The 13,919-nt window shown below is 55.7% G+C and overlaps 1 protein-coding gene across 1 annotated transcript; it reads right to left on the bottom strand.

Moving 5' to 3' along the window:
• Positions 1-5,502: 5,502 nt before the first annotated feature.
• On the bottom strand, positions 5,503-10,327 carry LOC121161819 (anomalous homeobox protein-like). Its single transcript, XM_040988452.1, has 6 exons — positions 10,079-10,327; positions 9,391-9,518; positions 7,256-7,379; positions 6,391-6,562; positions 5,787-5,848; positions 5,503-5,514 (listed from the first exon to the last, which is right to left on the bottom strand). The coding sequence occupies exons 1-6, from the start codon at positions 10,325-10,327 to the stop codon at positions 5,503-5,505; spliced, it is 747 nt and encodes a 248-aa protein (XP_040844386.1).
• Between the last annotated feature and the right edge of the window lie 3,592 nt (positions 10,328-13,919).

Raw genomic sequence — 13,919 nt, 5'->3', positions numbered from 1 at the left:
GCAGTAAAGGATGGCCCAAAGCCTTGGGACCCTGCACCCACACGGGAGACTCAGAAGAAGCTCCTGACTCTTGATCAGCTCAGCTCTGGCCACTGTGGCCACTTGAGGAGTGAACCAGTGGACAGAGATGTTTCTGTCTCTCCTTTTCTCTGTGAACCAGTGGACAGAAATGTTTCTGTCTCTCCTTTTCTCTGTATGTCTGCCATTCCAATAAATTAAAAAAAATTTTTTTTAAATAAACCTATGACTGGGAGAATAAAATCAGATCTTGATCCTACTTAGAAACCGACAGCGTTTGCTTGGGAAAAAACGACAGCAAAGGTTTCTGGGGCTCACGGAAGTCTCAGTAGAAGAATTTCCGAAGTCCCCAGCTGCTGATGCCCATCGACACGCCAGGCATCAACTCAGCCTGTGACTGGGGCACTTACCTCTGGGGGAGAAAGAAGTCAGGAGCTGGCATGAGGGGCTGCGTCACCAGGAAACCACCGACCTGGACTGCCCCTCCACTGCCTGAGCCAGGGCCCTGCTCCAGGTACACACTCGGCAGACTGCCACTGGATGGGTCAGTAAATCCTGCAGAGAAACCAATTTCAGCCCACAGAGGACACAAAGACAGCTGAGTGGAGAAAGTGACACAGTCCAGCACAGCTAGCTGGGGTGGCAACATAAAAACTCAGGAAAAAAACATTGCAACCACAACTGGTAATTGCCTTATTAGTCCTTAGGAGACAAACACAAAGGTTTGTTTGTCATGTAAGATCTTACACCTCCCTCCCCAGTACTGCTCAGCCACTTGTCCCTCCATATAAGCATCAGTTAGCATCCCTGCTGCTCCACTTCTGATCCAGCATCCTGAACATGCAACTGAAAAAGCTGCAGATGATGGCCCAAATCTTGGACCCCTGCACCCACGTGAGAGTCCTGGGTGAAGCTCCAGGCTCCTGGCTTTGGCTCCACTGCAGTCACTGGTGAGTGAGCCCGCTAAAGGAAGATCCACCTCTCTCCCAGCCCCTCTTTGGAACTCAGACATTCAAATAAATAAGACTATATAAAACAAACAAAAAAAATAGTTATGATGGATTGGTCAGTTCTGGGTGATCCTTTCTGACCCGAGTCTAGCAGCATGCGAACAGCCCTCATCTCAGAACCTGCAGGGAGGCTCATTTTGTCCTCCTTCCTGTCTACCTGGTAGCTACCTGCCCAGACCAAGGAGGCCTTCCAGACCAGCTGGGGAAAGTCTGGATATCAGGGCTCAGACATAGTGGAAAGATGGGTTCCATCTTCTTCAAGACAAAAGTGGAAAGTCTTGGCACATTGGCCAGGACTGGTGTGTCACATGGCAACTGGTGTCTGAGAGAGAGAGCTGGGACATAGAGCAGAGCAGACTGTTACTGAAAAGGCCCAGGTCTGCAGACACCATTCTTATTAAATTAAAAAAAAAAATCTTGAAAAGAACTAAACCTGCAACTGGAGGGTGGGAGCAGGCATGTTGGAGTAGCAATAAAGTTAAGTCCAATCCAACTGCCTGTAAAGGCCTGCAGAAAGCAGAGCATGGTGTGAGTGGCTGGAACACTGTAGCCATGTGGGAGACCCAGATGAAGCTCCTGCTTTTGGCTTGTCCCAGCCTTGGCCATTTTAGTCACTTGGGGAGTGAGCCAGTGGACGGAAAACCTCCCTCTGCCTCTCCCTATCTCTCTGTAACTCTCACTTTAAAACAAATAAATGAGCCAGTTTATATCATAGTGGGTAAAGCCTCTGCCTGTGATGCCAGCAACCCATATGGGCACCAGTTCAAGTCCCAGCTACTCCAGTTCTGATCCAGCTCCTCATAAAGTCCCTGGGAAAACAGGAGAGGATGGTCCACAAGCTTGGATCCCTGTAGCCCCAAAGGAGACCTGAAAGAAGCCCCTGGCTCCTGGTTCCTGTTGCAGACATTTGGACAGTGAACCAGCAGTCCTGGAGCTGCTCAGAGCTCTGGGAACCATGGTTCCAACCAGGCCTGCAGACACTTCACCTAAAAATGACAGGGCAAAAGGAGGCTCCCAGCAACGAGTTTCCAAACAGAAGGTGTGAAACACAGTATCCCTGTTACAAAGGGAGACAATTTTTTAAAAAAGATTTATTTATTTATTGGAAAGTCAGATATACAGAGAGGAGGAGATACAGAGGAAAATCTTCCATCTGATGATTCACTCCCCAAGTGAGCGCAACGGCCTATGCTATGCCAATCTGAAGCCAGGATTCAGGAACTTCTTCCAGGTATCCCACACGGGTGCAGGGTCCCAAGGCTTTGGGCCGTCCTCGACCGCTTTCCCAGGCCACAAGCAGGAAGCTGGATGGGAAGTGGAGCAGCCGGGATTAGAACCGGTGCCCATATGGGATCCTGGTGCGTTCAAGGCGAGGACTTTAGCCGCTAGGCCACGCTGCCAGGTCCGACAATGTTTTTTTAAAATAAAAAAGCACAACTGTAAGAAACAAAAGCAAGTCTGGTGCTGCAGCACAGTAGCTCAGAAGGCAGCCTGTAGCACCTGCTGGTGTCCCACACTGGAACGCCAGCTTCCATTCTGGCTGCTTCTCATTCAGCTTCCTGCTAATGTGCCTGGAAGGTAGGGAACATGGCCCAAGCCAGGCTGCCTGCCACTCCTGTGGGAGGCCAGGATGGAATTGCCAACCCCTGGCCGTGGTGTGGCCCAGAGCTCATGTTGTGATCATTTGGGAATGAACTGACAAGTGGAAGCCATCTTTCTGTTTCTCTCACTCTGCCAATCTACCTTCCCAACAAATAGACACTGCAGAGAGGTACCCATGCATTGAGCAGTAAGAAAGGGGGGTGAATGCACTGTGATTCACAAGGTAGGGACTCCAACTCCATTACATTTGATGAGTACAAACCATGTCTAAATATTCTTAAATGTCACTGACAGCTAAGTGGTAGTAAGAGACACTAGTACACTAACAGAGGGGTCTATGCAGCTCAGGTCTCCTCCAGCAGTCGGTGCCCCAGTGAGTCAAGCACCACAGAGGGGAATGAAGGGTGGAAACTCTCCTGCTTCTCAGGCTTGGGCACACATTCTTTACAAGAGAGGATGAGTGATCCAGGATGCCTGTGGGGCAGTCTCTGCTATGGTGGCACTGAGTCTGGGTCTAATTAAAGACCAGGAGTCCCAGCAGAAGAGCCTGGCTCTCCCCACCAACAAACAGGATCTAAGTAGGTCAGTACCGGGTGCAGACACGGTCTGCTCCAAGTAGACTCACCTGTAAGGTTAGGATCGCTGAGGGCAGCAACAGACACAGCCAGAGCATCATCTGCAGGGTGCATCACAAAGTCCTGCCTGTGACTGGGGACCAGATGTCCAGCCTGCAAGGAAATATCCTTGGAGGATGCAAGCGCAAGGGACATCAACCATGATTCAGAGGCCACCAGAGAGGGCTCCACAACACTACTGTTGGCAGGCAGAGTGCAGAGACCAGAGCCAGGGCAGATGGTGAGGACGGAGGCAGGATCATGGCCATGCTCTTCCTGGTGCATCTCACCACCCTGCAGGAACCTGGAAAACATAGCAAAGACTGTCCCTCAGTCGACAGTGGGGGCTACACAATGTAGGCTCGTCTAGGTTCAACCACAAAGGCCCAGCACAGCACTAACACACTGCTCCTATTCTTTTTTTTTTTTTAAGAAGAAGGGTTTTCTTTATTTTTATTATTTTTTTTTATTGGAAAGGCGGATATACAGAGAGGAGAGACAGAGAGGAAGATCTTCCGTCCGATGATTCACTCCCCAAGTGAGCGCAACGGGCCGATACTATGCTGATCCGAAGCCAGGAGCCTCTTCTGGGTCTCCCACGCGGGTGCAGGGTCCCAAAGCTTTGGGCCGTCCTCGACTGCTTTCCCGGGCCACAGGCAGGGAGCTGGAAGGGAAGTGAGGCTGCCGGGATAGAACCGGCGCCCATATGGGATCCCGGGCGTGCAAGGTGAGGACCCTAACCACTGCGCCACCGCGCCAGGCCCCTATTCTAAACCTATGACTGCCACTACAAGGACTGTATTCCTAAGAAAAAAATCTAGAAATACAAAAGACATTTATGTAAAAGATTGATTAATTTGAAAGGCAGAATTATAGAAAGAGAAAGAAAACACATAGAGACAAATCTTCCATCCACTGGTTTATTTCCCAAATGGCTCGGCTGAGCTGGTCTGAAGCCAGGAATTCCATCTGGGTCTCCCACATGGGTGCAAAGACCCAGGGAGTTGGTCCATCCTCTGCTGCTTTCCCAGGCTATCAGCAGGAAGCAACTAAAATTTAAACCAGCAACCACACAGAATGGCGGCACTGCAGGGGCAGCTTTACGCACCACACTGCAACGCCAGACCCAGGGCTAGACTACACCAGACCTGGCTTCCAGAGATACTTCATGAAGACCAACCACAAAAGCATTCATAGTTTATTTACAATGAGCTTCAATGCAGTGTTGGCAACTTAACATGATTAGCAAAAGCCCAATAGTCCAGAAAATAAATGCCAGTTGATTTTAAAGGCATACAAGGCAGAAGTTGGTAACGAAGCATTGCATTTCAAGGAACGCTCACTGCATCCCCTCCCTTGACTTCAGTAACACACCATTTTACAGCTGGAATCGAGGTCATACGAACCTACCAGAGGCCCAGGTACAAATGTCCTCAGGAGGGACCACATGCAACACAAGCGTGTGACCTAACGATCAGACCTGACATGAACCTCAGGCCCACAGCTGACAAACACTGAGCTCTCTGTACTTTCCTTATCTTTATGAGGCAGCAAATATGGGCTGGTTGGAAAAGCAGCAAAAATCAAATTCTAAAACTCTTTCATGACCTGTTCCTCCTTTTCTCTATCTGCCTACTGTGAGAAGGACTAACTAAATAAGCCAAGAAAAAACACTACACGCTTAAAAATCCTTCACTTAGCAGCAGCATGGCCTCCCCCTAGGTGACTTCTGGACACCTCACCACTAGGAAACCACACCCCCAGCTGCCCTCAGGACTCAGCCTCAGCCTTGGTCTGAGCTTGGATTCTTGGTTCACTTACACTCTTTCGAAGCTGGTGTTGAAGTGTGTTGGGTTAAGCTGTGGCCTGCAACTCTGACATCCCATACTGGACCCAGCAGTCTCAGCTGCTCCACTTCCAAGTTACCTCCCCAGCAATATACCTGGGGAAGCAATGAAAGATGCCCTGGGTGCCTGGACCCCTGCCACCCAAGTGCAAGACCCGGAAAGAGCTGGTTCCTGGCTTTGGCCTCGCCTGGCTCCAACTGTTGAAGCCATTTGGGAAATGAACCATAAAATAGAAAAAAAATCTCTTGTTCTCCTTTCAAATATATTGTTTTAAAAAGTGCACTTGGTTTTCCTGTAATAAAGCCATATACTTCTTCTCCAAGGTTCAAAAATGCCTGCTACAGGTGCTCAGCTTCTTCCTTCCCACATTACTTCTGCGAGGTCTTCCTGGCAGTACACAAAGCAGAGTGCTCAGACAGCATTCTGCAAAGGAGAAAGGTGCTGACTGCACGGAATGCACAACAGACAGACTACAGCAGACTCACAAACCACAAAAGCTGGGGTCGTCTGCAGGCGAAGTCAATCTCCCCCCTTTTCCCAAACACACATGAAGGTGGGCCTCACTCCATGTCAGGTTCCAGAGTCACAGCTGCTCTGTCTCTGACGTGGCTTCCCTTCCTCCAATCAATCAGCAGTCACTGACCTGGTACCTGTGCGGTGGCCCCAGCACACTCATGCCCACTCCCCATCCTCACCTTCAGCTGAGAAGGCGAACGAACAGGTGAGATGGCCCCATAGCACGTGAGGACAACAGTACCTGGGAGCCAGGGGCCTTGAGATCGTCTCAGCTCCAGGAAGGTCTGTGACCAAGGCCAGGGCCTCCCAAGGTCTTTGGAGGGCGTCTGGAGACTGCGGAGGTACGCCGTCCCTGGGTCAGGCTGGAAAAAACAGAGGGAAGGAGAGGCTTCGTGACTCTATCTCGGCCTCCCTTCCAGCAAGTAGAGCAGGGTGTGGCCACTGGGTCATCAATCTTTGCTGTGAGCTATCCCCAGACCCACATCTACTCCCTGATCCCCACACCGATGCCCATCTATCTCCACATGGCAATCTGGGCACACGGGTGGGGGGCCGGGCACCTACAACCTCACCTACACCATTCCTCGGCACAGTCTGACTCTCTCTACCTTCAGGATTAGCTGGCCACCAGGTGAGGTCTTGACTGTGCTGAACATTGGTGAGGTCTGCACCTATAGCCACAGTGCCCCTGTTCCAGTGTCCCGTAACAGTTAATGCAACGAGGGGGCTTGTCAGAAAGCAAACCTCCAGATACCATGATGCTAGGGCCTTGGAGACACCCACCGGACCAATGACACCAGCGGTCCAGACGTCTCTCCTTTGTACTGGGGTCTTCGGCCACCACCCGCTGGGCTGGCTGCACATGCTGGAGCAGGGACTGCTGGCACCGCCGGTAATTAGCAAACCAGTTGTAGACCTGCTCTGCAGTCAAGCTTGTCTCCAAAGCCAAACTCTCCTGTCCGAAAACAGCACAATTAGCTTTGTTAACTCCTGGTCCGTGCCCACACTTCCACAGAAACCAAGCTGACCTCTCCAAAGGCAGCAGAATCGGCACCAGCTGCGCTGGTGGCTGACCAGGGCCTCTCCTAGCCACCTGCTTGGAGAAGACACAACACCTCCCAGGCCCAGGCTCAGTTCGGGAGTCAGGCCAGGCCAAGCGTCGTAGGGAGCCGAGCCTCAGCAGGCCTTGTAGAGCAGGCCCGCAGTGTCCTGAACCTTGCAGAGCAGGCCCACAGTGTCCTGAACCTCGGGAGGGGCCCGCTGTGTGCAGTCACCGCCCCCAGCACCATGCACCCCACACATGGGGCGACCCTGAGCAAAAGCCCCAGCAGAGAGGGGGGACCCAGCCCAGTAAGCAGCAGACAGGAGAGGCCACCAGGAGGAGCCATGCGACCGCGGGACGGATGTGCTGAGGGAGCAGGAACCAGGCACTGTGGGCCAATGCCCCTACCCTCAACCCACACCCAGTACCAGCCATCTCAGCCTCCATGCCTACAGCCACACTGAGAACCTAAGAAGGCGACTGGGACTGCCCTCTGTAGACTAGGCACAGGGCACGCCCTCCCAAAAGAGGATAAAGAACAGGCGTGGGGGCAAAGGCCCAGGGACAGGCAGCTGAGGCAGAGGTAAGGCTTCCACCTGTTCTTACCCGCTGAGCCTTGCTGGGGTTAATGCTCACGGCCAAGGCAAAGTCTTGAAGCCTCCTGCGGACCTCTCTGGGGAAGTTCCGACTCTTGAGGCCATCCGGGCAGAGGCCTGCGGGTGGGGGATTCCTGGAGGAGATGAGAACAGCACAGTGAGGGGGCCCAGCGGTCCCCTGCCCTGTGACAGCAACATTTCTGAGGCAAGGCTGTCCCACAAGTGAAAATCAGCGTCTAACCCACACACCTGCAGGCCATGGCGGGGAGCTCAGCCCCAAGACCCCCAAAGAGGGCTCCAGGATCTGGGTTCCCACCCCTATGTTTTCACATTTCCATGTGGCTTTTCCCTGTCCTCCCTGTCTGCCCATGGGACTTATGAGGCAAAGTCCTTGGCCTTCCCACCCATCTCTCAGTGCAGCCCCACCCCCATACCCTTGCGCCCTTCTCTGCCCAGCACTTCCTCCCTAGATTTCACTGAGTTATCATCACTGACTTGCCACCATGGCGCCTGCCAGCCCACTGCACCCCTCAAACACATGGGGACCCCGGCAATGAGGCTGCAGCTGATGTTCTGTGTATTGGCTCCACTTCCCTGCCTCCCTAAGGACTTTCCAGATTCCATTCCAATTCAAGTGTTTCTTGCACCAGAGGCATCGGGGCTGGTAAACATTCTGGCGGCTCTCACCTCCCCCCAGCCCTCCGGCTGCTGCCTCAGTCAGGGCTCTCCCAGTAAAACTTCTCTAGCTTCACCCAGGGTCACTGAGCCAGCTCCTCCCCTCACCACGGGCAGCAGAGGGTCACTGCTGTTCTCCTTTATCACCCTGGACTTCCCTCCCTGCATGCCACACCCCGCACTTCCCCTCACCCCCTGGCCACTCCTCAGCTGACCACTGCAGGGGGTATGAGGAGCAGCTAGGCTGCTCAGGCCACTGGACAACATCCCCAGCACTACTCCTGAGATTGAAGCCTCCTGGAGCTAGGCAGGGGACATGTCCAAGTTGGTCACAGTTTTTCGCCACCACTGAATATATCTTCATTTCTACTGAGGACAAATATCACTTCAGTTGAAGATTTCAGCTGCAAAGCCTATGTGGACGTACATAATGCAGTGGGCACCTTACACATCCCAAATGCAGCTCATCTCCCTGGAACCACTCACCCCACCCCTGCCCTGTGTGCCTTAACAAGAACCACCACACTCCTGGTTCCAACCCAGGGCCAAAAGCCCTGGAATCTCTTCCCTTTTCACTGCATACAACTGTTCTTGGGCCATGATTTGGGTCCTGGACAACTGCCTGAGCCGCAAAGAGACACCACCCTTCCTGACAGCCCTCAGGGTCAGCCAGCACCATCAGAATACAGCCCTGGGCTCTCCTTGTGGTTCATCAGTCACTCTCCCCGCAGGTGAAAATTCAGCCACCACCTGTCCCTATGGTTACAGGCGAAGGTCACTGCTGCATTTTCCAAAGGCTGTGAACACCCCTTCAGCCAGCGGACATCCCCTAAACCAGAGGTCTTAAGCCAGACCTCTGAGGTTGCCACTCCCTCTGCCTTAAGCACTGGTGCTCACAAGACCACCACCATCCCTCAGGTAGGGTCTCCTTCCAAGGCTGGGACAGACCTGCACTACCAACACTGAAGAAGCCCCTCCCCACAGCCCAGCCCCCTCAGACCACGGTCTCTGCAGAGACCTGCCTGCTAGCGATGATCGATCCGCTAGCACTTCGTGGTCTCATGTCAGTGCCACCTGCAGGAAAGCAAAGCCTAGGGTGCCCCAGCATCCAGACCCAGGGAGTGCTCCCCAAACAGCTTGAGTGACAGGATGCCACCCCTACACTGGTCACCAAGTGGCTGCCTCTGCTGGGCTTCCACTGGCAGGCTGTCAGCCTCTGTGTGGTGGGTCACACAGCCCTAGCGGTCCCAGGCTCACTGACTGCTGGACTCTAAAGGACTTGCCTCACATTGGCCTCCCTGCAAGCAAGCCTCTGTAGTACAATCCACCTCTTCTTCCAGGAGCCACAGGGAGGGGTGGGGTAGCACTCAGAACAAGACCTGTGAGCCTTGCTTGGCAACAGAAAATAACGTAAGGGCATGGCCAACCCCTCAGGAGCCCCTGACACACAGAGCTAAAGCCCAGCAGTACCTCTTCCTGCAGCGGAACTTCTGCACCGGGGTCAGCGCAGCCACACCCAGCTTCCTCCTGGCCAGGTCGTAGTGAATGTCGTTCCAGAGCTGCACCAGCTCACGGCTGCCTCCTGGCACCCGACAACCCTGTCAAGGAGAGTCCACTAAAGCCACATGTTGGTAGGAAGAACCAGATCTGGATGGACCCACGGTTAGCAGTGCTGAGGGCTACAGTGGGAAAGGAATAAACAGGCACAAGCTAGAACCTGGAACAAGTGACATCAAGCGGCCAGGGAGGCATCAACTGCACAGAGCAAGGTCTTGGCCTCCTGCAGAGGGAATGACATACTGAGAGGGATTCCAGGTGCCGCCAGACTGGGGACCGGGGTGATGATGGGTGTACCTGGCCATCTGATCACTGTCAGCGCTTCAAAGCCAGAAAGAAATCAGGTTTCACTCCACCTGCTGTGTTTATGAGCTGGCACCACTTGATGCACATCCAGTACTCAGATTCCCAAGCTGCTTGTAACTCACTCAAGTGAGAATTACCGGAACTAATCTTTGTATAAAACACCTCTCCCAGGCAGCCCTAAGGGGTTGGTCTGTGAGATGTGGGCCAGCAACTCATTGCTAGCTCCCGGCATATGGATAATGCTTGAATGGTGCACCCTGCCCCTCCTTCCAATGGCCACTGAGCCCACATGTACCTCCAGAAGCCGGCAGGCTGCCTGTTGCTGCTCCTGCTGGGCCAGGACACGGGCACACACCAGGGCCACATCTGCATTGTCCAGGAGGTGCGGGCACAGCTGGCTGTCCAGAATGGCAGAAACCAAAGGCTGCATCTGAGTGAGGTCATCTTGGATGTCATGGCATAGGCTGCCCGCGAGGGGCACCAGCTCCGCCGGGGGTGGGTGGGTGTTCCCGTGCTCCCTCAGCAACATCAAGAAGCTCTGCATCATACCACTCTGCCAACAAAGACCAAGATCAGACCATGTGCACACAGCAGGCCACACTGCAACCTCCATGCCAGATCAGCTGTGGTGCCCAACTGGGAATGGCCAAGGACCACACGCCTGCAAAATTTCCTTCTACCCTCCACCAGAAAAAGTCTGAATCCTGAGAGGGTGACCCCACGGGAGAGTGGCCAGCACTAGTCCACCTCTTTGTCAACACTATTACTGATGTCATTGGAATGAGGTGGGGAGAGAACTCCTGCTAGTCTACTCCCCAAATATCCACAAGAGGCTATGCAAAGCCAGGTGAAAATTAGTATGGACCTCCCACGTGGACAACACAAACCGACCACCTGCACCTGAGCTATCACCCGCTGCTTCCCTGCCTCCCAGGGTGCAGTTGGGGGCCAGGCTTGAACCCAGATACCTCACAACAATAGGTGGGATCCCCAGCAGACTTAACCGTTACTCCAGAGCCTGCCCCCAGTCACCTGACTTCCCTGAGCCTCCCTTTTCCGCATGAGATAAACTTGATTCTGTTTCCTCAGGGAGGCCCCCAAGGCGTTCCGGGGCACTTGCCCACTGCCGCTGCTGCTCACTGAAAACGCTCAGCTTCCACAGGTTAGCCCGGAAAGGGCGGCCATGAGCAACGGGGTCTGTACCCAGAGCCTACCAAAAACGCTCCCGGGCTAAAGCCTAGGCCTCCACTTCACCTGGTGCCCTGTGCCACCGCCAGGTCTCACTACAGTGCCAGCTCTCTCCTCATGGGGTCCTGACCCCTCACCGCCTCCTCACTGGGTCCTGACCCCGAGTCCCAGCAGCTCTTCACATATCCTCAACCCGTGTCCCAGCACCTCCTCACCCGGTCAGCCCCCACAGGGTCCCGACGCCCCCTCAACCGGTCCCGATGCCCCCTCAGGGTCCCGACGCCCCCACAGGGTCCCGACGCCCCCAAAGGGTCCCGACACCCCCTCACCCGGTCCCGACGCCCCCTCAGGGTCCCGACACCCCCTCACCCGGTCCCAACGCCCCCTCAGGGTCCCGACGCCCCCTCACCCAGTCTCGACGCCCCCTCAGGGTCCCGACACCCCCTCAGGGTCCCGACGCCCCCTACCCGGTCCCAATGCCCCCACAGGGTCCCGACGCCCCCTCACCCGGTCCCGACGCCCCCTCAGGGTCCCAACGCCCCCTCACCCGGTCCCGACGCCCCCACACCCGGTCCCGACGCCCCCTCAGGGTTCCGACGCCCCCTCAGGGTCCCGACGCCCCCTCAGGGTCCCCACACCCCCTCACCCGGTCCCAATGCCCCCTCAGGGTCCCGACGCCCCCTCACCCGGTCCCGACGCCCCCTCAGGGTCCCGACACCCCCTCAGGGTCCCGACACCCCCTCACCCGGTCCCGACGCCCCCTCAGGGTCCCGACACCCCCTCAGGGTCCCGACACCCCCTCACCCAGTCCCGACGCCCCCTCAAGGTCCCGACACCCCCTCAGGGTCCCGACACCCCCTCACCCGGTCCCGACACCCCCTCAGGGTCCCAACGCCCCCTCACCCGGTCAGCCCCCTCACCCGGTCCCGACGCCCCCTCACCCGGTCCCAATGCCCCCTCAGAGTCCCGACGTCCCCTCACCCGGTCCCGACGCCCCCTCAGGGTCCCGACGCCCCCTCAGGTTCCCAACGCCCCCTCAGGGTCCCGACGCCCCCTCACCTGGTCCCGACGCCCCCTCACGGGGTCACCTTCTCACGGGTCTTCACTCCCGGCGCCAGCGTCCCAAGCCCTGGACCCGCGTCCTCCGAGAACCCGGGGCTCCGGGAGACCAGGGCGGTGGAGGTGGGGGAGCTCCGGAAGACAGACGGCAAGGAAGGAGCGCGCACCGGGCGGGGCCTCCACCGGGCTCACCGACCTGCCCTACCGTGCCCGCTGAGGCCCAGGCTCACACCCCGTGCTGGGCGTCCAGGGCTCCCGCCCGCCACGCCGACTCACCTGCAATACCGTCCACTTCCCGCTTCCGCTGCGCGGACGTGCCGCACCACTTCCTCACTCCCGCGGGACCGGAGGCACGGTCGCCCGCTGACCCAGGACTGGAGTGGTCGCTCAATGTATCCACCCGCGGCCAATCACGAGGGGGAGACTGGCGGGGCGGGGGCGCTCAGGGGCAGCCGGAAGGAGTGGAGCTGCCTGGGGTGGGAGCCCTCTGCCCGGGGCGGGCGGGAAGAGGTGCGCTCGCCCCACGCGCTCGCCCCACGCACTTGCCCCTCTCCCGGTTTCCGGGCGCTGGGCGCTGCTCCCCGAGACCCGCTCCCCGTCCCCAGCCTCCCCGGAGAAGGCGCTATTGGAATCCACACGCGCACGGTTCTGAATGCCCCAAAAAGGGCTCTGCTTGTGGGCAGGGAGGGGTTCCGACCCTAGGGCCTGAGCCCTAGAGACCACCGCACCGAGGAAGACATTAGGCACCTGTCGTCAACACCGGCCCCCACGATCTGGCCTCGCCCCTGCGTGCGGGGACACATGACTCTTGTGCTGCAGACCGACCACGTAGGTTTCCAAGGTGGGCCAGGTCAGACTTGAATACAATTTTATTTTATTTTTATTGGAAAGGCAGATATACAGAGAAGAGGAGAGACAGAGATGAAGATCTTCCGTCCAATGATTCACTCCCCAAGCGGCCGCAATGGCTGGAGCTGAGCCAATCCAAAGCCAGGAGCCAGGAGCTTTTTCCGGGTATCCCATGTGGGTGCAGGGTCCCAAAGATTTAGGGTGTCCTCGATTGCTTTCCCAGGCCACAAGCGGGGAGGTGGATGAGAAGCGGGACTGCCAGGATTAGAACCAGAGCCCATATAGGATCCTGGCATGTTCAAGGTGAGGACTTTGGCCCCTAGGCCACCGTGCCGGGCCCTATGTGTATAAACTTTTAAAACATATGACTTATTGGGCCCGGCGCAGTGGCGCAAGTGGTTAAAGGTCCTCGCCTTGCACGCCCGGGATCCCATATGGGCACCGGCAGCCCCGCTTCCCTTCCAGCTCCCTGCCTGTGGCCTGGGAAAGCAGTAGAGGACGGCCCAAAGCTTTGGGAACCTGAACCCACATGGGAGACCCAGAAGAGGCTCCTGGCTTCGGATCGGCATAGTATCGGCCCGTTGCGCTCACTTGGGGAGTGAATCATCGGACGGAGGATCTTCCTCTCTGTCTCTCCTCTCTGTATATCTGCCTTTCCAATAAAAAAAATAATAATAAAAATAAATCTTTAAATAAAACATATGACTTATTTATGGAAATTTTTGTAGGGTGGCTGAATTCAGAGTTCTGTATTTTCTGCTTTGTGTGTGTGAAATAGCTGCCTGTATGTGCCCTTGCATATGCCACACCTCTGAGCTTTCTGTTCAATGTACATTTCCTGATACGCATAGAGTGACTCCAACTAGTTTCTCTCCCAAATTTATTTTTAAAGATTTATTTATTTTTATTGCAAAGTCAAATACACAGGAAGAAAGACAGGAAGATTCCCCCATCCAATGATTCACTCCCCAAGTGACTGCAATGGTCGAAGCTGAGCTGATCTGAAGCCAGGAGCCAGGAGCCTCTCTGAGGTCTCCCAC

This window comes from Ochotona curzoniae, unplaced genomic scaffold, assembly GCF_017591425.1.
Source record: "Ochotona curzoniae isolate NIBS_2020 unplaced genomic scaffold, NIBS_Ocur_1.0 contig_1014, whole genome shotgun sequence".
Classification (NCBI taxonomy): domain Eukaryota; kingdom Metazoa; phylum Chordata; class Mammalia; order Lagomorpha; family Ochotonidae; genus Ochotona; species Ochotona curzoniae.
Note: the sequence above shows the minus strand (reverse complement) of the source record. Positions and strands in the feature narration are given on the sequence as shown.